This window comes from Colletes gigas, unplaced genomic scaffold (genome assembly GCF_013123115.1).
Source record: "Colletes gigas isolate AHSC1104 unplaced genomic scaffold, ASM1312311v1 Colletes_gigas_Sc00009, whole genome shotgun sequence".
Classification (NCBI taxonomy): domain Eukaryota; kingdom Metazoa; phylum Arthropoda; class Insecta; order Hymenoptera; family Colletidae; genus Colletes; species Colletes gigas.
Genome location: NW_025106638.1, coordinates 7,553,962 through 7,580,341, shown reverse-complemented (window position 1 = coordinate 7,580,341; position 26,380 = coordinate 7,553,962). Strand labels below are relative to the sequence as shown.

Here is a 26,380-nt window from a genome sequence, read left to right as displayed (position 1 = left end):
GTATCATAACTAAATGCATGTATTCTAAGAAAAAAGGACCAAGTATGTCTAACGAACGTTGTTTCTCTTCATGACGTATTAAATTTTGTGACATTTATTGGGCAACAAGTGTCAGATAACCAATGCAATATAAATAGAGATGGCTAAAACTGCTACTTGTGAATCATAAACGATTCAATCACGTTCGTTCTTAATTACGGTGAGTTTTCATAGTAATTCATGGTAATTCGTAATCGCCTCTGATTAGTGAGAGCATGTATTTTGTACGCATCATAAAAATCGTCAGTTTAAATGCAAATACACCTGTATATTCTACATAAGGAGAGTTTTTATTCTCCATCATTTTATACAAGCTGGCTCATTTAAATCGACCCAATCGAATATTTTCAAAACCTCTTTATTTGTTTAAGTTCCCTCAAAGTTGTTAAGACTCAAAATAAAAGAATCATGATCACTGTGATAAATAACGATTAGTGATTTTGCATATCGTTTTTATTTTCACCGAATCTAGGGATTTTTTCTTTTTATATTGGCTGTCGTTACCCCCCGTTTCAACATTTCAAACATCAAGCTGTTATACGTAGCTTCAGTTCATCGATACGTTCAGATTGCTTGGTTGATTTCGAGTATCGCTTGTTCCAAAATGAAAGTTTTGATGTGATAGATTCTAATTAAATAACGGTTTTCTATGAAAACGGATACGATTAGTGAATATGCAGAGAAATATTTACAATGATATGTGGTATGTTTGTGAGAATGGGAAGTGTTTTAAAAATACTAGAATACAGTGAAAGGAAAATATCGTTATTGTCTGTGCGGTGCATAGCATAGGAATGGTATCTCCGTCCAAAATTCAGCATCAAGAGCAAACGCAGCCTCCAAAAGAAAATAAATTTAGGAAGCATTCACGTACGTCCAACATATGTACATAAATATTTATTCGACATGTACGGTCCCCATACACGAGACCCAGATCTCTACATTGTGAACCATTTCTCTTCAATATACGTAATAAGTCACGTATTTACGTAAAAGTCTTTCTTCCGCTTGAGCACGTAAATGTATGTCTTCTGTGACATTTGCATGATGATCTCATCGCACGGTACGACGTTGCTACGCCTAACCAACGAAAGAACTTGTTGTTTAACTTTCTTTCCTCAATGGTGTTTCAATCGATTTCTACTGAGTTCGTTTTTCTCTTTAAAATCTTCAGAAGAACATTCATGTATTTTAAAAGCAACAAAAATCGTTTCTCATTCTATTCGTAAAATAAATACGTCGATCACAAACCTTATACCGAACGTATTTTCGTCAGCTGCAACAAAGTTAATAACTTTGTACAATATTTCAGATGTTCGTGCACAGAAAGATTTGAAACCGTTAGAGGGGGAATCTTTTTACTTGGACATAAAGAACCATGCTACTACAGCTAAAATAGAGGCAAAAATCAAAGATTTGGGCGGGGTAAGTGCTCAGTAGCGTGTGATCTTATTCATGAAACCTTCACTTTTTACCCCCTTCATTTTCCTACCGTTGATTCGGTATACATAGTTTTAATGCATTTGTGATAACTCTTCCTTTCCCCTCTCTTTCACTCGTGATCGTTTGCTTTCTCGCTCGTTCTCGTATACTCTGTTCGCTGTCTCTCTTCCCGCCATTTTCACCGACCATCTCTCTCTACATCCTATTAACATTAACTCGGCGTGCAACGCGTGTGTCATGTAACGTGCATATAATTCAAAATCGTAGGCACGTGATTTGATATTTTCGGTGAAACAGGTTTCATTCGGAATAGCCGAACGATCTCTAAATTCTTTAACCGGGGAAAAACGGGAAAACGAAGCGGTAGTAACGAAGTCTTGTCGAAGAATGACACAACAAAAACCGTACGTAAATCGCAGATATTTAAAAGAATTGATGATCGTGAATTTCATCGAAAGCTTATTCGCGTATCGAAAACGATTAGCATATATACAATGACGAAGACGTACACCGTAACTTGGAAGATTCGAAGCACATATAGAGACGTCGTAAAATATTTCTGTTGATAAACAGTCGCTGAAAAACCGGGTCGCGTCGCGCCATCTTTAGGATAGCCTCGGAAGTATAACGAAGTGTACCAGATTCGTCACCAGCGGCTGTTGTGTTGTGGTGGTTTGAAATAGGAAAAAAAAAATGGACGTGAAAATACAGCGAAAACTATTTTTCACGTATTCAGCGAAACTATCGCGTTCATTTTGCCGCGGTGTTTGTCGACGGATAGCGAGCAAGAACGCGAAGCGCCGCCTCCAGGCTCGTCTGCCAAGCTGTTAACGGCGAATGGCCATTTTGTGCGTGACAGTTCTCCCCCGCGAGTAACGATCTCGTCGCGCGTCCCAGTGCTCTTTTCCTTTGCCTCCTTCGTTTCGTTTGTTCCCTCGAGACAGATCTCGATGAACTTTCCTTTCCGGATACGTTTTTATCGTGCACCGCATTTTGAAGTGTTCCTGACTCGTATATTCGTGATATTCGCGAATTCGCGAACCGATAAACAGTGTGCCGTTCGAGGAAGTTGTTTTGTGTGAAGGCTCCGTGCGTTTCAAGACCGTTTGACAGTGATCGTGTGCAAATTCACCAATTACATCGACTCCTGTGGATTTCGTTCGAAGAGTTAGTTTCTATCAATTTTTCGATCAAAACACCTTGAATTATTCCTTTAGTTCGATACCCCACGTGCTTCGTTATCGTCCTGGTTCTCTGCGAGTCTTAGCGTATTATTAGAACGCGGTGTGTAACAATGCAGCAACCATTGTTGACTACATGAAGATTTCCATCTACACACGCATGGCTCCGCGTTTCTGCGAATTCGATTGATAGTGCGCTTAGGCGCGTTTGAGAGGAACACGAGATTACTTGACGTCAGCATACCGCGATGTAAACGTGTGTCGGTGCGTCCGTCAACGGGTCACTTATCACCGGGCATCCACACTCTGCGCACCCTTTTCCATGAAGCTACCAGCCTTTTTCGCGTGAGTTGAATCGTCGAAAATGCCGCTAGTTCTCGGTCCTTTGTTTGCGCCTCTTAATACCGTATTATGTTACGTTCGACGAGACTACACGATTTTGCATTAATTCCTAATACTACTCCGTTCGCCGTCATTGTAAATTAATTCACAATCTCGATACACTCCGACTTCTTAAATTCTATTTTTATCTCTTTTTTAGGTGATAGAATTATTTTTAGTACGAAGCGTTAATCTGGTAGTTAGCGACAAGGTAGATAAAACCGGTTGCGTAAACTTTGGGAAACATAAATGGGGTTCTATCAGTGGAGGCAGCGGGGGACCTCCCTCGCTGAGGAGTGTAGAAACTCCAACCCCCATGACAACTCCTCCAACATCGTACTTTAGTCCTGACTGTCCCTTGTCCAACTCAATCGTACGAAGGGGTCAAACTACCCAAAGATCTGTAAGTATCACGGTTAAAAGTTATTTAATCGCATTATACCAGACTTAAATTTCTATGTTCTATATAAAAAATTTTATAGAAATCGCGGGTGGATGCAATGTTGGAGCGTGCTCTGATACAGCCACAACAGTGTTCCGTGGATCCACTTTATAACGCCCAAAATTGGGGAATTCCTATTTGGGCTGTTGATAAACTTCAGGCTTGGCTCGATAAAATTTATGCATCTGTTAAAAACACAGATCATTTAAAACAGTCAAAGCATTCGAGTCAACAAAGTTCAACTAAAGATTTAAAGGTCAAACATTTCAAAGGACCTTATTTAAAATTTGAGGCCTTTCAGAGGTACGTATATCCTTACAAGTTTCTTTCGAATGCATCGACGCGTCAAAGTATATAATTTCACAATCGTGCAGGACCACTAGACCTGTTTTCATCGAACTGCCTGTGTGGCCAAAGTTAAACTTTTCTGGGGATCCAGGTTCCTGTCCTTTCAATACGAAAAGACGAGAAAAACTGGAAAAATTACAAGCAGAAGTAAAAGAAAACAGAGAAGCTATTCAGCCTATCAAACAAGAGGAGGTAATGATTAAATGTGCAATTTTTATTTTATAAAGTTTTATCTATGAAATATGCAATATTACATTAAATATAAACAGGATAGAGAAATGACTCGGCGACCACGCACAACTACCACTCGTGCTCGCAGAACTGAACAGTTAACTTCTGGTTATTGTGAAATTTGTCGTATCAGTTACCGAGATCTGACCAAACATGTACAAAGCGAACAACATCTTAGTTTCGTGCGAAACAACGACAATTTTTTGTCTTTGGATTCTCTGATCAATGCAGGAGCGAATGTGGAGGCATTTCTTAAATTAAATAGAACAAAAGATATAGAGTATGTACAATATATTCATAAATACGGACTACTCGATCGTGTATTGTATATCGGTTAATTAAATTTGTTTGTATTTATTCAACAGAAAAGACTGTAATTTGTTTTCCAATGAGGATCGTAATCTTCATGACATAGTACTGCCAGAAGGAAAGGTGAAAAGAAACTCAAAAAGTTTAGGGGATTTTCAAGTCAATGATGTAAAAATGGTGCAGTGTAATGGAGCACGTAGGAATCTCAATTTAAAATTAAGTTCACCCCATAATTTACGTACTCGTGCGAAACACGAAAGCGGGCACTTATTAAGGTCGAAAGGTAGCCCATGGCACGAGGTCGAGAAAACAGAAAAGTTTTACGATAAATTTGAGGGTTTTACCATAAAAAAACGGGCGAAAGGAACGATTTGGATCGAAGAAGACGACACGGTAGACGACTTGATTCAAGAACAAGAATTAACGGAACCTAAGCAGACCGAGTACAAGATCAAATCATTTTCGACGGAATTGGGTGGAAAGCGCGACGATGAGAAGGAGTGCGGTGTAGTGTGTAATAAACGTGATGATTCTGGTAATCAGGATGTACAGAGGACGATAACTTGTAATAATGTTCAGAACGATGTTGTGAATGCGGAATATGTTAAGCAGGATCTCGATCCTGTAAAACATAGGAATCACGATCAAATAAACGGTAGTGTAAAAAGTAGTTATAACGAAAATGCTCTAATTACAAATAACGACGGTTGCAACGATTCCTGTAGAGCGTCTAGAAGCGAAACTCTTAAAGAAGCGAACTACAAATTACAGTTAGGTAACGTCGCGTCAAGTACAAAAAAGATTTTCGACGAATGCGACGGTATTAATGCAGGTGGTGTCGTCTGTAACGGTCATGCCGTAAAGGACGAACCAAAGGTTAACAAAACATCGAACGATGCGGACAAGTATGAAGTTAAAGTAATTAAACCCAAGTGTTTCAAGTCGAGCAGAAGGGGTGGTAGAAGTTTTAGAGGACGACATAGACTATCCGTCGAGGAACGTTTGATCGAAGACAATCGTGCGTATTACAGAGTGGAAGTGTTAGGAAGTAAGTTACGGTCAAGTGTAATATCAAACAGTAACGCGCATTGTACAGTGCAGAGGGACGCGAGCGATGAAGAGAAGAAGGAAGTGCCATCGAGTGAGAAACCGGTAGTTGTACGATTTAAACGCGTAAGAAAGTCCGAGCTGTCGTTATTAAGCGACGAAGCGGAATCGTTCATGTTCGGCGAGCTTAAGCGGGACGATTCGAGCGAAACGAGCGACGATGAACAAAGTAGCGTATTACCAAGAGAGACTGAGAGCGAATACAACGACGCTACTAGCTCCGTCTGTCCCAGTTCCTCCGTAACCTTTACTTCGCCTATAAAAACAGAGACTATCGAAGAGGATTCTCAGGATTCTTTAAATTTGGGTAGAGCTAGGAAAAGAAGGCGGACGCAAGCCGAGGCTCTCATCAAAGATAACGTTGATTACTACAAGTTCGAAACTCCCGGTAGTAGATTAAGGTATCAGGCACCTTTGACTGGCATTAAGGAACCGTTGGCGATCGAGGAAACTGCAAAGGTAGAAGAGATTACAGAAACAGTAGCGATCGACGTGGAGAAAGTTTATCCGTCCAAACCCTCGCCGGAGGTTGAAAAAATGCAATTCTCTTTCGAAACCGTACCGAAGTCCGAGCCGTGGTATCAGACGTACCAGCGACAAGACGAAGGTGCTGAATTTTGGCATTATTTCAGCGAAGAGGACTCGCAGAAACCGTTTCTTCTACCGTACGAGATTGATAATTTTTACGAGGTTTTATCGAAGGGTCAAAATAGGACTGAGAACAGGAGGAGAGGTCGCGGGCGAAGCGCAGGCTGTATCGGGCGATCGCCAAGGAAAAGTCCTCGATGTCATGCATCCACGCTGGCGATTATGTCGACGATAATTAGGAAAAGGGAACAACAGCAGCAATCGTCGAACTTGTACACGATAGAGGAATGTCACTCTGGCAGATCGCAGACGACCACGCCGAGGCCGGATCCGCGGCCGAAACTTGAACCTAGGTCGGATGTGGACGAGGAATTGAAGGAAATGGTAAAGACGATCGACGAGATGCTCAACGCGAACGACACTTTGGAATTGAACGACTCTTTCGAGCTGGACGCCACGCAAACGGAATTGAATATTTACGAGCCGAACGCCCCGAAAGGACCGCCGTCGAACTTGCTCGAATTGTTAGAGAATTGTCACGAAATTATAAACTGTTTAGAGAATTCGTCGTGCGCCAGTTCGGAATGCGGCGAAGGGAATAATATCGAGTCTCCTTCGAAGCGTAGAAAAAAGAGGAAAAATCGAACGGGATGGCCCGGAATTAAAATGAAGAAAAAACTTCCGAGCAAACCTGCGAGTGATGCGTACTGCGACAGAGAGAACTTATCGGAGAAGGTCGTCGAACGGAGCGAAAAAAGTTCTAGCACGTTGGTCGCGAACACCACCGACAGGATATCGGGAGATGGTAACGTCAGGATAGCTGTATCCGTTGGAAGTATCGTGCAGGATAGCGAGCAATCGTTGGGTTTCGATCAACAGAAAAACAATGGATGCTTGTACGAGATGTACACCTCTAATTCGAACGCGTGTCGGGGCGGAAACGAGGAGAAGGACGCGAGTATAGAAGCTTTGGATAATTCCGTGCTGCACACGAACACGGAAACGTGTACGGTGACGCTCGCGTCCGATATATGCAACGAGACTGATAGAAATTTTGTGTTGAGCGAGGGTTACGCGTTCAGGAAAGAGTTATCGGAGATCGAGGAGATATCGGAGAACGATCCGGGCAACAACGAGAATCACGAGAACGTATTTCGGAAGGACGTTAATTCTATGACGGAACGACGCTTTATCGCGAAAGCAGCAATAAAAAAACGCCAACGCGACAATCCGAGTTCCGAAACGTGCGATTCGCGCGTCGAGCTCGAAAACCACGAGATCCTGTGTAGAAAGGACATCGCGTCCGGAATAGTTTCCAGGAAACACCATAACTCGAACGGGTTACCGAGAAAGCGTCAACAGAAAGTTCATTCTGAGAATCCTGACTCTGAAATAGAACGTCGCGATAGCGTGTACAAAAGGAGCAGTGTAACGTCGAAGAAACGTATGTACTCGAAGAGGGGCGCGAGAAGGAACAATATATCTTCGAAGACGGTGTTCGAGGATGAAAACTGTAAAGATGATTCCTATTTAAGTATTACGTGTAAAAAGCAACAGAACCTAAAGGGTGTCAAGCAACCGGTTGACACCGTGACGTCGGAAGCGCAGGATTCCGACGTCGAGTGCGCGTTATCGGGACGCGTAAGTCCGACAATCATGGCGACATCGGAGCTTGAACAGAGACGTTCGAGCATCGAATTTCAGCCAGTTGTTAGAATGATGAAGATCGACGAACAAGTCGATATGGACCACAGTATTCTTTCGGTAACGATTGCTAGTAACAGACGGTTAAGAAGTTCCAGTTCCCCGAGATCGAATCCTCAGCCACCGAAAAAACGTTTAAAGACCAGTCGCGGTCAATTCAGAAGGTGGTTGAAAAGTAGCTGAAATCCTCGATAAGATTCTGTTATAGTTTAAATTTTAAAATCAAGATACACGTGTTACAACGTGAAATCTCGCTGTTGAAATTTAATCTATATTCCCGCCAAGTGTACATTATGTATAAAATATTATTTGTGTATGTAGAATAGTATTTAACACTACTGGCACCATCAATAGGATTTTATTAATATTCTTGTTAGTGTCTTTTCCCGATAATAGTTCTGTTAAGAATCCTTGTACATTCTTCAGATGCAGCCTTTGCGTTTTGTAAACAAACAAAAAATCGATCATTTCTATGTATTTGTATTTACAGAGTATGTACTTCGTTTCGTTTAACTTTGTTCGATGTACAGTGCAAGATAATAAACATACGAAAGAAATTATTTTCGTTCACAGAAACACTTCTTAGAGCGCGCAAGGCTGCATACAAGCTTTATTGTAGCATAATGATCATGTTCTGTTACAAAATGCATCATTGAATGTAACATTATATATTAAAGTCCCTCACGGGGGTCCACCTAAATATTTTATTTCAAAGAAAAATAATGTAAGCCTTTCATGATTTCAAAAAAGAGATGACTATTAAAGATATGAATTTTCCATTAAAAATGAAAGAAACAATCTACGTACTTTTAACCTTTTTTTACTCTCACACTTGTTTAACACAGTGTTTCTCAAATTGGGGTTCACGGAACGTGAGTGGAGGGCTTCCATACTTTTAAAAGAAAACATATTATATACTGGAATGAAAAAATACTTCTCGTAGTGTTTTCTATACATTTTAAATATTATAGTAAAAGTATCAAAGAAGAAACCAAAAGTTTACAAGTTTAGAATATATAACGAAATTTCTTATTCGTTAAAAGTGATTAAATTAACAAATTTTATTCTACTTATAAATTGTAACAAGACGAAATCTTATCTGGAAATTGAATGATGAAAATTTTTTAATATTACCATTTAAAAATATACTAAAAGAATAATTTTTTATTCTAAGGGGTTGGTAAAAGAATGTTTGAAAAACACTGGTTTAACACATAGATATGGTACTAAATGATATTGCATCTGGTCCTGATTTAACAAGGACTTAATTTTATTTACTCGTTAAAATTACATTATATAATATTTACAAAAAAAACTGTATTTTGATATCAATTAACTAATTATTTAAAATTTTCACGTTCTTTAAACGATTTCTTTAAATCTGCTAATTTTTTTTGCTTTTGTTTCTTCTTTATGGAATCCCTTTTTTTAAACTGTTCTTCTTGATTTTTAATAGAATCCTCACGATTGATAAAAAGATCCAATTTTGTGATCATATTGTCCCTGGCAATTTTTCTATTTTGTAACAAACTTCTGGTTTCATGGCATTTCACAACTAGTCCAGTAGGTTTGTGTTTTAAAACTACTGCATTTGATGTTTTGTTAGTCGCTTGACCACCAGGACCAGAACCTCTTACAAATTGTTCTTCCAAATCATTCTCATTAAGTGTAGGTACTTTTGAATAGTCTAGAAAGCGATTGTAAGACTTGCATCGAATCTGATTATCCAAAATGTTGATCAAATTATTATGATTTTCACTACATGAAAAACTATAAATTTTTTCATGAACCAATAAGAATACATATCTAGCCAATGATTGAGAAAAATAATTTTTATTTGATAAGGACTTCAGCATAGCTGCAATTTTCATATAATTATGTATTTAATTTAATTATAACAAAATTATTTATATGACTCGTTGATCCTGCAAAATCTTCTGTCCTTTCTAAAAAAGAAAAGTTTGCAAACAGAAATGGACAATTTTTATAGGTTAAGTAAAATAGATTACGGTTTATTTAAAAATAATTGTAAGTAGAAAATTTCACTATATTTACGTTTATTTTACCTGTAATTGAAAATCAATCTCTGCTTCGTCAGTCAAGCGTTTATTTTCTTTAAAACCTCTACGAATTCTGTTCTTAAAATACTTCGTTTCCGTGTACTTTAAATTTTCTCCGTAACGCAATAGATCTTTGTACAGTTTTAAAACTATTTGTCTCATTTTGTATTTTTGTAATAAAGTTGAAATGTTTTTATAGCCCGTTATTAATTAACATTATCCTAAATTATTAATAACGTAAGGCACCTAAATCGATCGTTGCCAGCAGAGATGCCAGAAAAGCACCGTCGGGTGCACACGCACACATGCCAGATACGCGTACGTGAGCTCGTGGAGTTTCGGAAAGTCGACAAAAGCAAACTGACGCATGCCCTCTTTCTCGATTCTCCGAAGCTGCCCGAAGTAATTTCGGATCGCCTCGTGGGAGTCGAGAGAGAAAGGCTCACATTTGCCTTCTCGCTCTAAACAACTGAAATCCGACCTCCCGTCAACGGCATACGATTTGGATTCTCGAGCCGAGATTCTCGACTGCCCAGGCATTTTTACTTTCCGACCTATGTAGGCGCACATAAGGAAAGTACCCATAATGAAAAAAAAATTTTGTAAAATTTATTTTACGGAAATACACGTTTTAAGACCTCCTGATCATATTTTAATTATTGAAAAAAAAGAAATTTTTTTTTATTCCCATGTATGAGCACACATATGTATATTATTAATACGATTTTTGAAAATCAAAATACTTTAAGATTGAAAATTAATAAATTAAAATGAGATTCCACTCTTTACCAGTATTGAGCACGCTGTGGTATTTTTCAATAAGAAGAGTACTTACTTTTATAACAAACAAACCAGTAGAATTAATAATTGCAGAAATTAATTAATATTGATTTTCCTCGATTGTTTTGAGATAAATCAATTTGTTATGACGAACTAAATAGAACTAACTAGAAACAAAGGAAAAGTATCCCGTTTGCCAGTTTAATACAAAGTATGGGTTGTATCTTAAATTTTAAAAGGACATAGTCGAATATTTTTAAAGCTACAAAACATAGCGTTTCATTGTAGAACAGTAACATAAGTTAGCAGGTAATGTCATAAAACTGTTTTTCCCAGCTATATCCCTTTTTACCTGAAGTATAAGGTAAAAAGTACGAGCTACAAGGTACGACTATCCGAAAATCGTTCACATTTTATCAATGTAAATGAAGCGGCCTTTCCATCAGAGTTAAATACAAAATTTTGTTATTTCTGTGAAAACAAAACTTTCAGTAAATGTACGTGGTGTTTGAAATTTTTATGTTTTGACTGTTTTTGTGAAAAGTACCATCCAGATTCATGTACTTCGTACATTGAAAATAACATATGTTAAATATAATCGGTTAAATTTAACTTTAAAAAAAAATATTCGAAGGTCAGACAAAAATATAATGTCATATTTAGTGTACGATTAAAGTATGATTGAAAAAATAAAAAAAAAAAAGTTCAAGCAGGATTCGAACCAGCAGAGCAGAACAAGTTCGGAACTTGCAGGCAAAGACCTCATCACTCACGCCACGCTGATTAGTGGTGAACATAGTTCTATTTCTGAAAATAAGTATCTGTAATAACTTTAATAATATCTCAAAGTAAAACCTAACTCAAAACCTGGTACCATTCCAATTTTTCCTTGTTAGAAACGAGTTTTCAATTTGTCTTAGCGAAAGTCGCAATCACATTTTGCACATTATTCTAAAACATTTGTGGTATTCGTTTTCAATGCGATTTAAGTAAGCATGTAATGTATAAGATTTCATTTAATGTTTTCTTTTCTAGAGAAGATAGAGAAAAAGTTTATATAATTTTTTTTATATAAAATTTAATTCGTCCTAAGATTTATATGAAACATTTAAAAGATTTTTTATACATTATGCCTATATATCGGAACAACTATGAAACAAGAGGTATAATCTGTAAGGAGTGTATGTGTGTGGCTAGGAGAACCGTTATCGTTTGCGTCGATAGCAGTGTTTAGTCTAAGCTAGAGTAGGTATCGAGTGAGGTGTTTAGGTTTAAGCTGAAATACGTTTTAGAGACTGCGTCTCGAACGTGCGTTTTGTTTAGATCATTATTATAAGATAGGAATAAGGAAGGGTCGACTTTGACTGCAGGAACGTCACTCTGTATCGAACGTTAGTCGAGAGCAATCACAGTTTTACGTTTATGATCTTTTACGTTTACGTTTTATGTCTTTCTTTTATGTTCTTTATGTTAAATAGTTAGTAAATATTAAATAATATAATTACATCGTTACGTTTAGTGTTCACGTATTTGAATCCGTCCACACGCCTTTGAAATGAGAACATAAAACTTAAATGTAAAGTTTCATTTAAATTCATTCAGCTATTTATATTCAATCGTATTAATAATATACATATGTGTGCTCATACATGGGAATAAAAAAAAATTTCTTTTTTTTCCAATAATTAAAATATGATCAGGAGGTCTTAAAACGTGTATTTCCGTAAAATAAATTTTACAAAATTTTTTTTTCATTATGGGTACTTATGTATTACGTTAATTCATTATGTATTATGTTAAGTTTCAATAAATCAAACACCGACATATAAAGGTATAGTTTATTTAAAAAATTTATATTTGCAATATAAAATTGTTTGGAAAATTTTTTGCTATACAAATGTGATTTCACAGTTTAATTCGACACGAACAAACGTTGCTCCTAAACTTCTTGAAATTCCATCTCGAACATTTTTTGTATGAGGTCGGGCATTTGTAATTCGTTTGCTATTTCAATCATTAGCTCCTCTACCAGTTTGTCGGATATCCTGTTTTAAAAGAATTTCTTAAATATCGTAAATCATTAATGATACCGGCAAAATTGTTCAGTTCCCGAGAAAACAGCTTGTAACAATTTATGCAACTCGATTTGTTTATTTATCGTTGTTACATTTATGTTTGAATTTTCAATAAAAATGAAAAATCTCATTAATAAGATAGGTATAATTTAATATTTTTACCATGCCACAATATCCCACGGTTTGTTTTGTGTGCTGCTAGAATACATTGGCTTTGATTGGCACATCTTTTTATATTCATGTCTATATGCTAAAAACTGTAGTTCAGTTTCTTTTGAGACATTAAGTACAATCTCATTTTTAGTATCAAAATTTATATTTTTCCTGTCACTAATACTCTAAAAAAATAGTTTTAGTAATATTTATAGTCTCCTTATTTAAAGATGCGCGCTTTAATTTTCTTGCCTTATTTAAGCTTACCGCAGTCTGATTATCTGCTTGGCATGAAGCATCGCATTGTACCAATTTAGACTCCTTATCCATAGACGACACACAAACCAGTTGTACATTTTCACCGTATTTCTGAATTTCAGATAAGCTGTCATGATACAGAAAATATTTCGTTCTTATTTTATCTAATTGACATGTACTTTTATTACTACGATTTATTTACCCATTTAATTTGATATGCGAATGTTTACAGCTATCATCCGTCGAAGATGCTTTTGTATCGGAATCTTTAGGAGACTGATATTTTTGTAAAAACTCTATTAGCGTTTCCATAGAAGCTTCCGATGTAGGCTGCGCTTCTGGCTCGTGTTGCTGTCGTGAAATTTATAGTATACTTAACACCAGATTTACGGAACCCGTCAATTTAAAAAAAGACCGCATTTAAACGTAATCATCAACATAACGGATTTCAATAAAGATACGTGCAATCATTGTCCGTAAATCTAGTGTTAACAATCAAATTAATTTGATGGAAGTTTATTTTATCGTTGACATTACCTTTTTCGATACTAGAGTCATTAGACCGCTTATTACAGGAACTAGAGTAGATAAATGGCCTTTGGTAATTCTTGTTACTTTTTTTATTAAATCGTCGTCATTTGTAAAATGATGTTCTTTAATATCTATATCTTTGTCATCTGTATGCTTTGATTTTAATATCTCGACAGATGGCTTTTTCTGTAATACTTTAGACTCTTGTACCATTCTTATTGTATTACTGCATTTGGTTCGAGTATCTAGATTACTATTCTATTTCACAAAATAATTTTTTATTTAAACTGCTTCTAGTATATTGAGAGCTTATTATCGATATATCTTACATTGTCAGAATCTACAATTACTTCATCCATCATGGTTCTAATATCGTCTTCTTTCAGATAGTTCACGTTCTTCATCTCATCAATCCAAACAACGTCCCTTGAAGACGATGACTGTGTTACAGGACTAGGGTATAGCAACTCAGGTACCAAACAATGTCGATTGTGTGTATTTTTAGTTTCTACGACATTATACTTCTTTTCCTTCTGACAAGAATAGTCTGAAAAATATTCATTTAAATTTTTAAAACAATTAAAATTATAAACTTAATATTGTAAAATTTTAAGCAATTTCGTATACTTTTGCTTCTTAAATTGTTCTTTCTTCTCTGATTAGTTTTAGGTACATCCACGCTGTACATGCTTAGACGACTGGATAGATTTTTCTTATAAGAACATCTTTTATTGCGTAAAGACGTTGGAGCGAGAGTTACCGTAGACTCAATATTTCTATGATTTGTAGATTGACATTTATCTCCTAAACTCAACTTCAATTTAGATAAAATACCATCGATTTTATCCTGAAGTTCCTTTTCCTAGAATACACAAATTTTATAAACAATCTATTGCGTATGAATTAGTCAAATTATTTTTATTCAATGTGTATTACCACTAGCAACGTATTGGCGTCTCCTGCGCATAAATAGTTGGTGGAGATCTCAACTTTGTTGCAGATATCTCTTAGGTCACAAACAATCTGTAATACATTTTGTAGTTTCTTCGGATGGCCATCGAGTGTAGAGTTAGGAATATGCTTGCAATAAGCGTTTAAAGCTTGTATTAATAATTGATAGGCGGCGATCAGTTCTTGTTTAATTTTGTCTTGATGAAATGCAATATTTTTCTGACACTGATTTAGCCTCGCGTTGATAGACAAAGCTCTAACGTGTCTTTGAATGCTTACAAGAAGCCTGTTAAGATTATATAGATAATTTCTTGAAAATCTTATGGCAAACTCCGTAGTTTGCTGTTGCCTTCTTTTTAGATCTCTATCACCATCTGGCAGAGGAATCTTGCATAATCTAAATGAAATTTCATTTAGTAACTCTGCCACTTTCTTTTGCATTGATAAAATTTTTTCTATTATAAGTGGATCTGGTTGTACGCAAACAATATCGCTTCTGTTATTACTTAAGTCTGAATCAGAATTATTTTCAAAGTGATTGGTTGTGTGAAGAAGTTGACTTGTGTAATGCTTCTTCTGTGTTATCACAGGATCTGATAGAGATATTTTAGCTTTTGATTTAAAACCTCTTTTGGTCCCTTCGGTTTCTTTACAATTCGAAACATTTCCTTGTAAAATTGGAATTTGAATATCAGTGTTGTTTGTGTCCTTATCTTTTATTAGAAACTTCTGCTTCTCTGAATCATCCCTGACGCTGTTTGCCTAATAGTTACAAAATAATATGAATTTTATATTATCTTAATATAATACAGAGACCAAAATAGAAATTTGAGTGACCACCATAGCAGTCTACGACACTTCCTCATGGTACTAAAAAATTAAAAATACACACCTCTACATATGTGGTTTTTTCAGTTTTGTTATTAAATTTACAACTGCAAATCCCCTTATTACATTCAGGAAGAGCATCCTCCCGAAGTCTCTTAAGTTCTGTATCTATGTCTTGCATATTTTCTTGAAAAAGATCTTTGACATCTTCCATAGACCAGTGGATATCATTTTTGTTAAACTTTAGACTATTTAACTCCTGTTCTTTAACAAATGAAGTCCAGATGCGCTCTTCGTCCTCCTTGCGCCTTTGTCTTTGTACACTTTTTACTACCTGTTTAAAATGACTTTCGGGTATATACTGCAAGGAAGAATGTTGTATGATAATGAGAATTTGTTAAAATAATTGTGTCAAGTACAACATACATTATATACGTTATTATAAATAATAAATATGAATACCTTAAAACTATAATTATCTTTCATTTTGAAAGCAAGAAAATGTTCTCTGTCTTTATTATTTATTTCATTGGTTTGTCTGCTTTCTATCATAAAAGGCATTTTTTTTTCGTGGTTATGTCGATATCAGTGAATTATTTAAATAATTTTTTTTTGCGTACGCCGGTACGCCGAAAATCGTATAGTAAAAGGCATGTAAATTCTGAAAAAATCGGACGTGAGCCTGTTTTTCTTCGGATGGTGGTGCGAAGAAAGTTAGAAAAATACTTTCTTTTCAGTTTTGAACAGGAGTTAAATTGGCACTTCAAACTCGATATTTCAATCGTATGTAAAAAATACTTCAGAGTATTCTCATATCGTTCATATCGAAATTTTAAGTTCATGTTGTATAATACATAAGTTTATATGTATACGCGTTCATATGTAAATTCTCGATAGCATATACATGTATTCATACAACATGTTTACAAGAAGATCAACTATGTTAATTTAAAAATTTTTTTTTCGCCTTATGTGACCAAAAAGTTTATGTATGTGACATTTTTTTTTACTTAACCATTTAGAATCTAGAATAATATTGTCACTTACGCTCGAGCATACTCGAGCTCAAAAGTTAAACGATTAAAATCGGTTCTCTTTTTAAATTATATTTATAATTTTCTAACATTCCACGAACAAGAATTTTATATTGTAAAAACACCCAACAATTAAATGGTTACCGTGAAACTTTGCCTTTTCACTTTCTTAACATTTCAAATGAAAAATTAAGCAGGAAAATCTGTTCAATGTCAAAATACTCAGTTAAATGTTTCTTTCCTTAGTAACGCGCGAATGTATAGAAAGTTGAAAGCTTCGTACAAGTACAGGAAAAAATGATATTCCACACGGTTTTACGGAAGTCGAATATGAATAAATGTTGAGAGATAGGATCGGTAGAAGCATGGGCGCGGCCTATGGTGTGCTATCATTTGTTAAATACCATTGGATCAATACTCCCGCGCGCAAGGACATAGAAAACACAGGTCGTCTTGCGAACGAGTTTTGTCCTGCGTATCTGAACGTAGTCCACCTGACGATCTATACATTGTGCGCGCTTAGTTTTGAAACTGTCGAGCTAGCTCGACCACGATGAACTCAGTTTCCATCTTTTGGATTAAAATATTACAGAAATTTTGTGCAATGCCCTGACCATCTATCGTTCTCGTCCGTGTAACTTGCGTTTAATTTCTATTTGCGTTCGGTGAAATCGTTTTAGTTGCTGTTGCATTTTGATCGCGAAAGTAGACATCCGCCATTGTTGCTAGAGCATTAGCCAATCCTTCGTTGGCGCGATGTGACGTCAGAGAATAAAGGCGCAGAATCACGGTTCGCCGAGCTCCCTTATACCTTGTGCGCTGTCGAATTTTTGGCTTTCGTTTCGCAAAACAACTGTCAGTTCAAATGTAATTCGGTAACGTATAGAAGAAAATTTGTGTGAATATTCGCGGCGATCCGACCCGCTATACGATCCTTTATATTCCTTTCATTGTCGCGTATTTAATCGATCTGTGTTGCTCGCGTTTCTCCGATGTCATTAGAATATGCCGAACGACGATGCTGCAGCGCGGGATGATCTTAGTATCGTTGCACAATTGCTAGGTTCTTGGACACGTTACATGCACAAAATGAACGAATAATAGGCGAAAATCATTTCGATTAAACGTATTTGCCGCTTGAATGTTATTTCTATTTTTCGAACAACAAAATCGTTCCACTGATACGATAGATTGCACAGTAATACACGGCGATCGGTCATATTCGAAATTTTCATGTTATTTAATGAAATCATCAATTTTATAACGTATTTTTTAGGTATCCGTAAGCATGATCAATTTTTTAGAAGAGGCTTCTTAGTTTTACTCGTCCGTGTACCATAAAACAGTTGTCTACCTCAACGGGCATTGTCTCTAACAAATATTTATGTTTTACTTTCTAAATTAATCATAAAACTTCCAAGAATGGCGTCCAAAGTGTTGGTTAAATTGCCAACTGTACCTTTTCCTCAAGTAAGTACCACGTAAATCTTGTTTAAATAAATTTATAAACATTTTAAACAACAAAACATGTAAATATTTTTGCAGGGAAAGAAATCACCATCGGACATAGTAGCATTAACAGAAAGAAACGAAGGATTGAATCAAATGCTCAGACATCAAAGTATGAATGTGGATAGGGTGGCTCAATTAGAGCAAAATATGAAATTTTTACAAGAACAGCATCAAGCAACCTTGGTTGCTTTGCACCAGGAAGTCGAATCATTGCGACAAAAGAATAGAGGTAGCTCGCATCGCATAACATTATTTAACTCTTTGCACTCGTAAAATAATATACTTTGAAATTGGTTCAAATTTGACTGCTACAATGATTCTGACAACGAAATCACGAAATTGTTTTGAGTTGATAGCTCCTTTTAGTGAAAAAATCGAGCGCAAAGAGTTAATCTTTTTACAGGCAAATACAACTCTAATATTCTTCGCTTAAAAATAGATTTACAGTTTCAATTGGTATTCTCAAAAGGATCTACTACGATACCTAGCACTCCTTCTTCTCCTGAAGACAATGGAACTGGGTTCATCAAACCAAAGGTATTTTTGTACTTCCAGAATGATCTAAGATTATATTTCTTAATTTTTAGAATCCGAACAAGCTTTCTAATCTTGAAATGTTCTAAGATTATATCAAAATCGCGCACATTATAATCTTTGTTTCACAGGGTAGCCCAGTATGCGTAAACATTGCACCATTACAGGTAGAACTTCTGGAGAAAGATTTACAAGATATTAAAATATCGCTACAAGAGGCAAAAACGCAAAACCAGTATTTCTCTGAGATTATCGAACAACAAAAAAAGTTAGTAATCACGATGAACATGAAAAACGTTTACCTTGTATCTATATATAAATGGAGTTTTATTCGTTCCAGAAAGCTAAATTCCGCTGAAGAACAGAAAGTGAATAAACAGCCAATGACGGATATAGGAATCCAAGTTGGGTCTAGACTCGATCCTGTCCCGGGAGATTTGGTCACGTTTTTGGAAATCACGGAAACAATGGTAAACGGATTACGCAAACAAAACGAGGATCAAAAGAAAGAAATTGCAACACTAAAAGCAGCATCAGCAAATACGACGAATGCTAACAGAAAGGTTCGATTTTGCGATAGTAACAACAGCCATCATACTCGTGGATCGCCTACCAGTGCCACGCAAGAACAAACACCTCACAAATTTCCACCGTTACAAAGCCAAAGCTACTGGCACCGCAGAGTACCTAGGTAACATTTAAAGTATTTAAAGGCGCAGTCTGTTAATTTCATGCCAAAAAATTGTTGTTTACTTTATTCCCTCAAAGATTTGAATTTTAAAATCATTATTTTGAAAAAATTATGATGAAACTTGAAAAATAATCAATATTTTAGAATCGAACACTAATTAGAGGTAGCAAATTAATGGCAAGCGACCAAATACTAAATAAAATTCATTTCATAGTTTAACTTGTTGGATTGTTCATTTTCTCAATGACTCTTCTATTGTAATTTTTGACCTGAAGTAACAGACTGCTCCCTTAATACTACTATTGCGTGTATTTTTGTACTATATTTACAATACTGATTGATGCAGAAATGGAAGAAATCGACATGATAGACAAGATCTTCAATCAGAAATAGATTCTACCATATTACCGCAACTTCAAAATGGTAGCATTCAAAATTTTGAATCACCATTTAATTGGTCACAATATCGTAAGTATTCTCGCGATGAAAGATACCGAAAATATAATAGGGGTCAAATGTCACAGAAAGATCGTAGAGATACCGATCACCATCCTCATCGACGAGATTATAAGGATAGAAATTCCAAAGATCATCAAAAAGAGTTTGTAGGCTCTGCAGAGGGATCGAGAGAAGCAGACAACTCTGCGGGTAGTAAATCATAAAATGGAAACAGTCTGCCAACATATTAGATACGTAGCAGACGTTTGGTCCTCTACCTAAATACAAACGAATGTAAGGAACTTTTCAATAGCGGTATATTTGTTAAGAAGAGAATAATCTACTTTTTCTTGTACCCGCTTCAAACAAAATAATTAATGTCGATTACGTGGATATAGCTTGCAATAGAATAGTGACAACATAAAATTGAGATTATACAATCTTCAATGTGAAAATCTAGTCCAATTTTACTCATTATAGGATACCGATATAAAAGTAGTACATGCGCTTTATGGATCAGTGATAATTAGCGAATACGATTACTTGTGCTACCATAAATTAAATCGAAAAATATGTGATTGTTCCATTTTTACTGGAAGGAATGATAACATATTTTTTTCTTAAGAAAAAGTAAATAATAATAATAATAATATTAATGATGATGATAATACAAAAGATACGACCAATATTTATATGATGTTAGTTTCTGAGGCTTAAAGTGACCAAAGCTTAAGCTTAATATGCGTGCAATATTTCAGTATTGAGTGTGCGTGTAATAAATTTTTATTTTAGAGTACCGAGTAATTATAATTTGTAATAGTTTTTGTGCAGTTTTATTGAAAAGAGAATCAGTATATCTTTGAACGATATAGCTGTCGTCGATGTTGCAACTGATGTTATTTTAAAAAATTAACAATTATTTATATTAGATACATAGACATTTGTCGTGTTAATATAATTTGATTAATAGTATGATCATGTGTAAAAGAAAATTATATCTTTAAATTAATGGAATATTAAATGGCAATATAATATTATTCTTTTTATTTAAATCGATAAGTTTGAATTGTTAGTCGAATTTATTTTTTATCGCATGACCGTCTTAAACAAAATTTACATTTCTTCAAAGAAAAGTATAAACATCGCTTTCATTTGCATTCTATCCGAAGTGAGCATTGAGAGTGAACAATGAAAAAAGTAGAGCCTTGATCTACTTATGATGAAACGAACGGATAGTAAATATGCATAGCAATACACAGAGTAATAGATAAACTTGCAAAAATATCAAACGACGATAGAAGTCGAAATTCGGTAGTTGTTTTTTTATCCTAACCCTAATTTGACTCCGATCTAACTGGTTATTGGTTGAGAAGAAGTCAATTGAAGATTGAATTTGAATGTGATTGGTGATGTGGTTCGAAAGTGGGAAATTCATAAATACTATTGGCTGTTGTTGCCTTTTTCGAAAGGATTGCAAGTATGAATTGCCCATTCTTGACTTAGCCGCCGGGGCAATCAATGGTAGTTCAAGGATTGGATATGTAGATATACAAGGTGTTCGACTACCTCTGGGAAAAATTTTAATGGGATATTCTAGAAGCCAAAATAAAACGAAAATCAAGAATACCAATTTTCGATGAAATTAAAAAATTTCAAAACATTCTAAAAAAATATTTTCGGTTGCGGGGGTCAATTACAATCATTTTTGGTGAACGGACATACCACCGAAATCCTACGCACTTTCGAGAAAAAAATTCATCACCGAAAATATGATGTGAGACCAGAAATGGTTCACCGAAATTTCATGCGTATGTTTAAAATGTCATAACTTCTGAACGGATTGAAGGATTTTAATGTTTCAAAATGCAAACAGCGCGTATTTTACGGGAGTATATGTAGAAATTCTAAAAATATTCAAAAAATTGTTTCTTAACCCCGTAAACTGAGATAAACCCCAGTGGTCCAATTTTCAAACGACCATAACTCCTATAATAGTGAATATATTTCAATGAAATTTTGCTGCGAAGTAGAGCTTATGGGTACCTACAAAAAAGTACTAAACGACTTTTTCGTAGGGATTGCCGAACACCCTATATAGGAATGTGTGGTCAACAGGCTGGAACAAGGCATCCCTCTGCCGGCGAGTACGGAAGGTGTCGCCACAAGTACGACGCAACTTTTGACCTCAAACGATACAATAAAGCTTATTATTTAAATTTTAACGATTTTTGTTGAAGTTTTCAGATGAAACCTACAACAGAGGTAACATAAATAAAATTGTGCTAAAGAATATTTGTAACCATCGCTTAAATTCATCTACATGTCTGTACAGGTAAAATTTATTGATTTTCAAAATGATGAACGTTGTAAGAGATTGGAGCGAGCTTTGAAACTCAATATGATGAAAGAGATAAATAGGGAGGAAAAAAATGAAACGTATCCGTTACCTATGACACCTAGTAGTATTTCTAATATCAATATGGATACATTTGAGTCAAGTAGCCATTCTAATTTTCTACAAACCTCCAAAATCGGCAGTGAGGTTGTTTCTTCGTCCAAAAATTTAAGAAATATGGTCTTGAAAGAACTTCACACAAACAGTTACAAACCAATTGCTACGTCTAGCGTAAAAAGAATGAACATGACAAACGATTCTCAGGATAATTATTCTTTAATGCCACCACCTCCTAACTCTGTAGTACCTAGTACTATTAAAACATCAAACAATGCATCATGGTGTAATGATGTCAGAATACAGTCAATGACAGAGTCCGATATTGACAAAGATTGTTCTAAAAATGATACCAGTTCTGGTACAAGTAAAACCAAAAAACTTAAAGTGTTTTCAGAATGGAGGGTCATGTTAAACAACCAAGATAAATTAATTATCAAAGGAACAATACATCGGTAAGTTCATTTTAAGTGGTATATCATTCAAGGGAAATGCAAAATTGAATGTAGCAAAGTAAAAAAGATTTTAGGCAGAGAATATTTGATTTTGTTTGGAGGAGTGCATTTTAAATAGTTTGAAAATAATTGGTTTAAATAGTTATACATATATTTTGGTTTTAATTTTAGTTTATTGTTTTAGTGGAATATATGCTCGTAGCAAGCCTATTGCGAGACGATTAACAAATAATATTGTTGAATCTGTTTGTCAGCATTTATACAGTTTAGAAGGAGATTTGGTTGACAAAGATTGTGGTAAATAGTTTGTGTTATATTAGTTATTGATCACATACTGTGCATTTAACAGTTTTTAATTATTTTATAGATTTGCCAGATTATGTTAGAGATAAATTTTTGTATGGATTTCCCAATGACTGGTTAAATGTTTGTGACATCTGGAAAACATTTATAAGTCAAGGATGTAAAATATCTTTTCGCTGGCCTACTTCCATCACGGACAGTGACGATGATTTAAATAATGAATTAACAGACGTCACGTTTGTAGCTCCAAACAGTCCGGAAAATACAGTTTCAAAGTCATTCAAAGAATTCAATATATCGCCTCCGAATAATTCGAATGTCTTGCAGACACAAACAGAGAAGCAAAATCATAGTTCACATGTACATACTTTAAGTAATTCGTTTACTCAGACATCAATATCTGGCACGAGTCCTATTTCATGGTCGCATGATAATAAAGAGAATAGTCAGCAACAAAAAAATGCGACTGTAAATTGTTTATATTCCGATAATGAAATACGTAATATAAAGGAAAAGTTGAATCTTATTATAGATACTTTAGCAAATAAGAATAGTCCTAACGATTGTCTGCATACAATTGGTCAAATACTTGACCGGTTACATTATATTATATTATATGGATCAGTTGGAGCTAATGAGTCCAATATGGCGAATGCAACATCGGAACGAAATGAATTGACGGTGCATGCAGATAGTAACGAAAGGAGTCACAGTTCGAAAGAATATTGCTCGTCTGAAGTTATTCCTTTGCAGAATATTACCGAGATTGTTAAAAATAAGTCGATAATCACGGATAACAAACTTACGGAATATAATGATTTATTACAAAAGAACAAAACTGTCATCGATGCAAATAAAACGAAAGTTACCAACGATTCTGATAGCGAAAGTGAAATATATGCTGGAGTTCGTAAGATATCAGTAGAACAATTATTACAGCATAAGAAACTGTCGATACAATCTCCTAAACGTAAAGGAAGAAGAAATGTTTCGCATCATAAATCAAATAAAGAGGAAAAAGAACAAACTTCAAGTAAATCTGAAGTTAAAAGTATTACTGGTACACGGAAGAATACACAAATTTATAAGATAAATCATGATGATTCTAGCATCAGTATTTTAGAAGACATCAGAGACAATAAATATTCAAGTCACAATAATTATATTAATCGAAACGTTAAGAGTAACGTTAATAGGCGTTCTAAGTCTGATACAATTGGAAAGCAATCGAACAGTACAAGTGCTGCTCCTATAGTGGACAATAATATGTATGAAGTGCAGGAACATTTCAAACAGAAAAATTCAGCATTCACATTTAATATCATAGAAAATGGTGAATGTATTGGTAATGAATATGTAAAAAGTAAAAACGATACGGTGGAAGAAAGCTTTAATAGAAAAGCTATTAAGAAATGTGAAACTACGAATTATCAGTGTCCAAATTGTGCATCTCATGAACAGGCTAAAAATCATTCAAAATCTAATGTAATTAATTCAGTGCCTATTGTAAATTTAGTAGACATAATGAATGTTGGTACGCGTTTTAAAAATAAAAAAATTATACCTCCATTAAACAATTGGACTGGTAAGATATTGAAAGTTATTACTAAACTGTAGATGTTTGTACAAATGCATAATATTATAGAAAACAGATAGAAAAGTAAAATCTAAATAGAGATTTGTTTTGTCATTAGAGGCCACATATTTAAATTCATGAACCCTGGTTCATATATTATAATTACATATTTTACATGATTATTGGCATAAATATCTGCAGTTTCATTATTTTTCTAGAAATTCTATTAATACAATACAGTTCGTGCAAATTATTATGTTTGTCTTCTTCCAGGAGAACGCGTTTGCGAAAAAGAGAATAGTTCAATACAGTGTCTCGATAATTTACGAGTTTCTTTGATGAATGTTTTGTATGAAAATCCCAGTAAAAGTAAAACTGCAAATCAACAAAGGATACAAGGGAATAACGACAGTAGGAACAGTAGCAATTTAAGTGAATTAAAGGTGCTTGCTATGGCCACTGAAGTTAATGTAATTTTCAATTTATTACGTTTAATATATTACGTTTTACTTTACAGAATAGTATCACAAGTTCTCCAGAAAAATCAAATGACACCAAAATTAGAAAGAATCCAGAGGAGTTTGAAAGCAATAATCTCGAAAAATTACAGAAAGCAAAGAAAAGGCAAATCGATCAGCAGGTATCAGACTCGAGCATCCCTAGCGATTGTTCAGACGTTCCTGTGCAGAAGGTAATGTTTTTTTTTTTGTATATTCATTAATATCTTGATGATATTTCTATTTGCATTGACAGAGGCAAAAAATAAACGCGAAACGACGGGAGTCACCGAATTTCAATCGATCGGGAAATTCAGAAAATTTAGTAAGTAATTGATCACATATTTTACTACATTACCGAATATACAATTACGTTAATTTTATAGTATAAACATTGCTCGAACAATGGAGGATCGAAACCGACGTTGAGATCAATGAAGTCCTCGAATGCCAGAACTAAACAAACGTAATTTTTGAAAATGTTATTACAGTAGTTGTCACTAGCGTTCAAGGGACGCTCACGCCAAATTTAAGATACACTTAATTCCATATCTATGCTGGTGGCATCAAGACTGGCATCTAAAACGATGTTACAATATTCTGTGTGAAGCATAATATCGATATAATCGATATAAATAATAATATCGATATTTATAATGATTATGAAGGTATAACCTAAAAATAACGGTAAAATATCCATAGAAGTTCCTGATCCCTTGAGCGCTGTTTCTCAGTATCGTGTTCGGTACTGTTAATACACTATATTTATTCAGGTTTCACCAACAATCTTCGGTTGGCAGTTCCAATATAGTATATGCTTATTATAATGATATTTCGACAATTGATAAAGTATTATCCACTGACGAAGAGTCTCGTATATAAAGTAACATATCGCTAGTTGATTTTAATTCATGTATATTTGTTATTTTAATATTATAACTAAGGTAGAGTACACATTTTTATTATATTTTTAAATAAAAGATATAGTGTATTTTTTACCTATATTCAATACTTATTATAAAAAAATACAAAAATATTTTCGTTTTTGACTTCCAGTGTTAATATGCCGTTCGAACAGTCAGATTAATTTCTATAGCAAGACCGAGCGTGTCGTAAAAGGTAGGCTTTTCGATTTATATCCCGTAGGACAATTTGCATATTTCGGCTTGTTGTACAATTTGGGGGTACTCTCACTGTAATAATGGCGTTCGTATACAGGCTTTGCACTCCAAATTCAACTTTTTCTACAAAAATGTGTTCTTCAGTTTTTGTAATAAAAATGAAATGAAAGATAAGTTTATTATAGAACAATTATAAAATCACAAGATAAAACAGCTTTATAGATTGTTTTATTATTTAATAATATAATTTAACAATTGTATAAAGTATGTAAGAAATACATTCCATTTCTAAGTCAGTAACATAAGAAATATACAATAACTTAGTATTGATAAAAATTAAAATTGAGTGAAAATGTTG

At 34.8% G+C, this 26,380-nt stretch overlaps 6 protein-coding genes across 12 annotated transcripts; 3 read left to right on the top strand and 3 right to left on the bottom strand.

Moving 5' to 3' along the window:
- Positions 1 to 613: 613 nt before the first annotated feature.
- LOC122397581 lies at positions 614 to 8,444 on the top strand. 3 transcript variants are annotated; one of them, XM_043396836.1, is made up of 7 exons: positions 614 to 909; positions 1,352 to 1,464; positions 3,205 to 3,447; positions 3,527 to 3,789; positions 3,861 to 4,026; positions 4,104 to 4,345; positions 4,431 to 8,444. In XM_043396836.1, exons 1-7 carry the CDS (start codon positions 834 to 836, stop codon positions 7,954 to 7,956), a joined length of 4,629 nt encoding a protein of 1,542 aa, XP_043252771.1. In that variant the 5' UTR covers positions 614 to 833; the 3' UTR covers positions 7,957 to 8,444. The 3 variants fall into 3 exon arrangements, with proteins under 3 accessions (XP_043252771.1, XP_043252773.1, XP_043252772.1); XM_043396838.1 differs by lacking the exons at positions 614 to 909; positions 1,352 to 1,464 and adding an exon at positions 2,439 to 2,649; XM_043396837.1 differs by lacking the exons at positions 614 to 909; positions 1,352 to 1,464 and adding an exon at positions 2,439 to 3,008.
- A 669-nt stretch (positions 8,445 to 9,113) lies between these two features.
- Positions 9,114 to 9,667, bottom strand: LOC122397337 (mitochondrial translation release factor in rescue). The gene has a single exon (XM_043396460.1). It carries the CDS (start codon positions 9,642 to 9,644, stop codon positions 9,114 to 9,116), a length of 531 nt encoding a protein of 176 aa, XP_043252395.1. The 5' UTR covers positions 9,645 to 9,667.
- Positions 9,561 to 10,125, bottom strand: LOC122397338 (MIEF1 upstream open reading frame protein). Its single transcript, XM_043396461.1, has 2 exons — positions 9,840 to 10,125; positions 9,561 to 9,719 (listed from the first exon to the last, which is right to left on the bottom strand). The coding sequence occupies exons 1-2, from the start codon at positions 9,993 to 9,995 to the stop codon at positions 9,681 to 9,683; spliced, it is 195 nt and encodes a 64-aa protein (XP_043252396.1). The 5' UTR covers positions 9,996 to 10,125; the 3' UTR covers positions 9,561 to 9,680.
- A 2,419-nt stretch (positions 10,126 to 12,544) lies between these two features.
- On the bottom strand, positions 12,545 to 16,717 carry LOC122397118. Of its 3 annotated transcripts, XM_043396015.1 has the most exons (11): positions 16,588 to 16,717; positions 15,872 to 16,070; positions 15,474 to 15,770; positions 14,567 to 15,343; positions 14,258 to 14,492; positions 13,960 to 14,177; positions 13,637 to 13,888; positions 13,302 to 13,450; positions 13,109 to 13,226; positions 12,851 to 13,026; positions 12,545 to 12,658 (listed from the first exon to the last, which is right to left on the bottom strand). In XM_043396015.1, exons 2-11 carry the CDS (start codon positions 15,968 to 15,970, stop codon positions 12,553 to 12,555), a joined length of 2,427 nt encoding a protein of 808 aa, XP_043251950.1. In that variant the 5' UTR covers positions 15,971 to 16,070; positions 16,588 to 16,717; the 3' UTR covers positions 12,545 to 12,552. The 3 variants fall into 3 exon arrangements, with proteins under 3 accessions (XP_043251950.1, XP_043251949.1, XP_043251951.1); XM_043396014.1 differs by lacking the exon at positions 16,588 to 16,717 and having other exon boundaries at positions 15,872 to 16,113; XM_043396016.1 differs by lacking the exons at positions 12,545 to 12,658; positions 16,588 to 16,717 and having other exon boundaries at positions 12,859 to 13,026; positions 13,109 to 13,210; positions 15,872 to 16,115.
- LOC122397120 lies at positions 16,132 to 20,586 on the top strand. 3 transcript variants are annotated; one of them, XM_043396019.1, is made up of 7 exons: positions 16,132 to 16,192; positions 17,720 to 17,913; positions 17,989 to 18,184; positions 18,395 to 18,492; positions 18,621 to 18,757; positions 18,830 to 19,180; positions 19,527 to 20,586. In XM_043396019.1, exons 2-7 carry the CDS (start codon positions 17,866 to 17,868, stop codon positions 19,840 to 19,842), a joined length of 1,146 nt encoding a protein of 381 aa, XP_043251954.1. In that variant the 5' UTR covers positions 16,132 to 16,192; positions 17,720 to 17,865; the 3' UTR covers positions 19,843 to 20,586. The 3 variants fall into 3 exon arrangements, with proteins under 3 accessions (XP_043251954.1, XP_043251952.1, XP_043251953.1); XM_043396017.1 differs by lacking the exon at positions 16,132 to 16,192 and adding an exon at positions 16,841 to 17,318; XM_043396018.1 differs by lacking the exon at positions 16,132 to 16,192 and adding an exon at positions 16,841 to 17,569.
- A 1,176-nt stretch (positions 20,587 to 21,762) lies between these two features.
- On the top strand, positions 21,763 to 25,845 carry LOC122397208 (probable cyclin-dependent serine/threonine-protein kinase DDB_G0292550). Its single transcript, XM_043396211.1, has 9 exons — positions 21,763 to 21,880; positions 21,951 to 22,525; positions 22,710 to 22,822; positions 22,893 to 24,413; positions 24,678 to 24,847; positions 24,922 to 25,095; positions 25,158 to 25,226; positions 25,288 to 25,367; positions 25,675 to 25,845. Exons 1-9 carry the CDS (start codon positions 21,863 to 21,865, stop codon positions 25,781 to 25,783), a joined length of 2,829 nt encoding a protein of 942 aa, XP_043252146.1. The 5' UTR covers positions 21,763 to 21,862; the 3' UTR covers positions 25,784 to 25,845.
- The last annotated feature ends 535 nt before the right edge of the window (positions 25,846 to 26,380 follow it).

Excerpts from the sequence above, each read along its gene's own strand:
- LOC122397581 (XM_043396836.1), top strand. The coding sequence starts at position 834 with ATGGTATCTCCGTCCAAAATTCAGCATCAAGAGCAAACGCAGCCTCCA. Across the intron at positions 3,448-3,526 it reads GTCAAACTACCCAAAGATCT|AAATCGCGGGTGGATGCAAT; the intron begins GTAAGTATCACG and ends AAAATTTTATAG. Across the intron at positions 4,027-4,103 it reads AGCCTATCAAACAAGAGGAG|GATAGAGAAATGACTCGGCG; the intron begins GTAATGATTAAA and ends AAATATAAACAG.
- LOC122397337 (XM_043396460.1), bottom strand. The coding sequence starts at position 9,644 with ATGAAAATTGCAGCTATGCTGAAGTCCTTATCAAATAAAAATTATTTT.
- LOC122397338 (XM_043396461.1), bottom strand. The coding sequence starts at position 9,995 with ATGAGACAAATAGTTTTAAAACTGTACAAAGATCTATTGCGTTACGGA. Across the intron at positions 9,720-9,839 it reads AGATTGATTTTCAATTACAG|AAAGGACAGAAGATTTTGCA; the intron begins GTAAAATAAACG and ends TTTCTTTTTTAG.
- LOC122397118 (XM_043396015.1), bottom strand. The coding sequence starts at position 15,970 with ATGCCTTTTATGATAGAAAGCAGACAAACCAATGAAATAAATAATAAA. Across the intron at positions 15,344-15,473 it reads AAAAAACCACATATGTAGAG|GCAAACAGCGTCAGGGATGA; the intron begins GTGTGTATTTTT and ends TGTAACTATTAG. Across the intron at positions 13,227-13,301 it reads TCGCATATCAAATTAAATGG|CTTATCTGAAATTCAGAAAT; the intron begins GTAAATAAATCG and ends GTATCATGACAG.
- LOC122397120 (XM_043396019.1), top strand. The coding sequence starts at position 17,866 with ATGGCGTCCAAAGTGTTGGTTAAATTGCCAACTGTACCTTTTCCTCAA. Across the intron at positions 18,493-18,620 it reads CTGGGTTCATCAAACCAAAG|GGTAGCCCAGTATGCGTAAA; the intron begins GTATTTTTGTAC and ends TTTGTTTCACAG. Across the intron at positions 19,181-19,526 it reads TGGCACCGCAGAGTACCTAG|AAATGGAAGAAATCGACATG; the intron begins GTAACATTTAAA and ends TGATTGATGCAG.
- LOC122397208 (XM_043396211.1), top strand. Across the intron at positions 24,414-24,677 it reads TCCATTAAACAATTGGACTG|GAGAACGCGTTTGCGAAAAA; the intron begins GTAAGATATTGA and ends GTCTTCTTCCAG. Across the intron at positions 24,848-24,921 it reads GCAATTTAAGTGAATTAAAG|AATAGTATCACAAGTTCTCC; the intron begins GTGCTTGCTATG and ends TTTACTTTACAG.